The following is a 3,045-nucleotide window of genomic DNA, read 5'->3' on the forward strand; positions in this document are numbered from 1 at the left end:
AGGCCGTACTGGGGCATCGTGATTTGCGTGTCGTGATGTCCCATGCGTTCACTTTTGCCACCATGCTTAGCATGTATAAAATTAAAAAGGAAATCATTTCGATGTGTAAAGGACAGTACAAAGAGTACGTCTACAAGTTTGCAAGAAAACTGTGTGCAACTTTGAAATGATCATGGAGGAGTGGCAAATGTTTCAGCTTTGAACGTATTCCATGATCTTCACCTTTCATTTCCAGGGGCTATTCTTTACTTGAACTAATGAAGGCAGCATTACATTACACCATTAATGCAAGGAGGATTAACCAGTTTTGAATAGAAAGAAATATGCAGATCACTAAGCAAGTTTCTAGTTATCAGTACTCCTTTATGCTGATTCAGCTCTTCCCGGCATCCTCTGTTTAGCTCGTGTCCCACTTACGCCTTTTGTGGTCTGTACCAAAGGTCTGTAACTTTCCAGTTTTATGCATAATGTCAGCACTCGCGCTGCAAATGAATGACTTGAAGGTACATATTTCAGCAAAATCACTGGTTGAAAAACCTAAAATAACAACACACCAGCCGAGTCGGTGAATTAGATTTAATTGAACGTTTTCGAGTCCTTCCGACACTTTTATCAAGAGTGATTCCGGCAAACTACAACAGCGTTCTAAAGATACGTCTTGCAGCGCTGGCGGTGAAACCCCCCCGCTCCCCCAGGAGGCGAAAACCTACTCGGTTGGTGTTTGTTTCATTTAGCGCCAGTGTCAAACGGGCACTTTCGAACACGATCACATCTTGTTGGGATCATATTCACGATCACGTGTGGCTCCTTTGCGCAAGCTTCAGAAGGGAACCAATCGCCATCCAGGAGTTAAAATCCCAGTCTGACCCGCTCGCGATCGAAAGTGCCGCCTGTGACTGGGGTATAACTTCGTAATTCAGACGACACTGCGCCTCCATAGCGGAAATCCAGAGATGGGCAGCGGAGAAGGTTTAGCGAGTGGAAGCAGACGCCGAAGTCACATTAGTATAACTACGCCACGTCACGGCCGAACACTTTGGTGAACAATTCCTTGTCCACGATGCCACCGTGTTTTAGAGACACAAGGAACGGGTCGTTCGGTGCGCTGTACCGGTGAAGCTGGATGTACCACGACGACCATATTTGACCTGTATCAGACAAGTGGGCGATGTCCGAGACGTCGTAGACGTGGTCCTGCCGCCGGCCCCAGAAGTTCATGCGGGCGACGCGCAGTTTCGTGCAGTCCTTGTTCACGTACATCATGCCGACGACCCGCTCGGAGAGGTAGCCCGTCAGGAACAGCACGATGGTGGCCGACATCGTGAGCGACAAGAGCATCCCGTTGGCGTACGACGGCATCCAGTGCAGGTACTCCGACAAAAGCAGCGGCGGAGCGACGACTAAGGTGGTCACGCACTGGTAGATCTTGAATCGACACAGCATTTGGATTAACCTGATGTACGGGTAGCGGAAGATGGTGGTCCATTCCCCGTCTTCAAAATCCTGCGTCGCCGCCTTCGGCGGCGACGTTTCGCTCTGCAAGAACCTCCGAGACGTGACGATGCACGCGGCGGAGTTTGTGCGAAGCAGCGACGACGGCGCAGGGGACGAAAGTACGCACGAGAACCGCACCGCACCGACGACCGTAGGAGCGGAGCTGAGCGATCGTTGCAGAGAACGCAACGTGCGAGGCAAGAAAGCCAGTCTGCTCGCCATGGCGTTTCTTTTTTTTTGTGTCTCAGTTCACGTCAGTCGGGTCGTGGTTCGCACTAGAAGGAACGACAATGGTCGATTCAAAGCACCGTAAACGTAGTACGTAGACCGGTACACCGCCGTAGATACACCTATCCGCATTGCGTGCTCGATTGACGGCGCGATGCACTTCGGCGTGAAAATAGCCACGGCGATGCTCCGCGTTACTTACACGGTAGATTATGATGATGATGATAATAACTGTGGCTCGCTCCAAAAATGCAGTGGTCCAAAAGAAGCGCACAGGCTCATGGTTTAAGCCAATTTTTAAAACAACAAAAATAACGAACATAAATACGTATACAACTAATTTAAAGCCACTTACGGATGGATGGATGGATGTTATGAGCGTCCCCTTTGGAACGGGGCGGTGGCTTGCGCCACCAAGCTCTTACTACTATGCTGCCTAATATCCTACCTATGTTCACCAATGAAAAAAAAAAAAAAAAAAAAAAAAAAACCACTATGAATTACCACGTCCAAATTTTCTGATACCCTATTGCGAACTGTGCTTTTGTACGTCTCCGTCTTTTGTCGTTTCCCTACTTTTCTTCCACCAATCCTCCAATCGCCTCTTACTGATGTCTATTGCGGACCTGTTTGCTTTACCACTGCTCCCGCTGAACCCAAGGGCTTCAAGGAGGCCAGTGGTGCCTAAATCGACCGCTGGGTAGACGTCCTCACATTCTAATAAAATATGTTCCGTCGTTTCCCTAGCTTTACCGCAGCAAGCACATGTTTCTTCTTCATTCTTATATCTCGCTTTATAGGTGCGTGTTCTAAGGCATCCCGATCTCGCTTCGAAAAGTAATGAGCTTCCCTTTGAGTTATCATAAATGGTTTCTTTCCTAATTTCGTTTTTTCCCCTTAAGTAGTTACTCATGGCAGGTTTCTTTTCCATTGCCGCCACCCATGAGATTAATTCAGCCTCTCTGACTTTCCGCTTGACCTTCTTTGTTGCTGTGTTGCCCACCCCACAGGCCGCATACTTGCTGGTAAGCTTCCTAGTTCTTTTCCTCCACTGTGAATCAATGTTTTGCCTGTACAGATACCTGAACACTCTCCCAGCCCATTTACTTTCCTCCATATTCCTCAGCCGTTCTTCGTACTCAATTTTACTGCGGGCTTCCCTCACTTCAAAACTAGTCCAGCCCATATCCCCTTGCACAGCTTCATTTGTAGTCTTCCCGTGAGCGCCCAATGCGAGGCGACCCACTGACCTTTGGTTCCCGTCGAGTCCTGATTGTACCCCTGATTTAAAGCAAACAACCGCATTTCCAAAAGTAAGTCCTG

The 3,045-nt window shown here is 48.5% G+C and overlaps 1 protein-coding gene across 1 annotated transcript; it reads right to left on the reverse strand.

Moving 5' to 3' along the window:
* Positions 1 to 562: 562 nt before the first annotated feature.
* On the reverse strand, positions 563 to 2,669 carry LOC126529123 (transmembrane protein 186). The gene has a single exon (XM_050176728.3). The coding sequence runs from the start codon at positions 1,714 to 1,716 to the stop codon at positions 1,012 to 1,014; it is 705 nt and encodes a 234-aa protein (XP_050032685.1). The 5' UTR covers positions 1,717 to 2,669; the 3' UTR covers positions 563 to 1,011.
* Between the last annotated feature and the right edge of the window lie 376 nt (positions 2,670 to 3,045).

Source organism: Dermacentor andersoni, chromosome 8, assembly GCF_023375885.2.
Source record: "Dermacentor andersoni chromosome 8, qqDerAnde1_hic_scaffold, whole genome shotgun sequence".
NCBI classification, from domain to species: Eukaryota; Metazoa; Arthropoda; class Arachnida; order Ixodida; family Ixodidae; genus Dermacentor; species Dermacentor andersoni.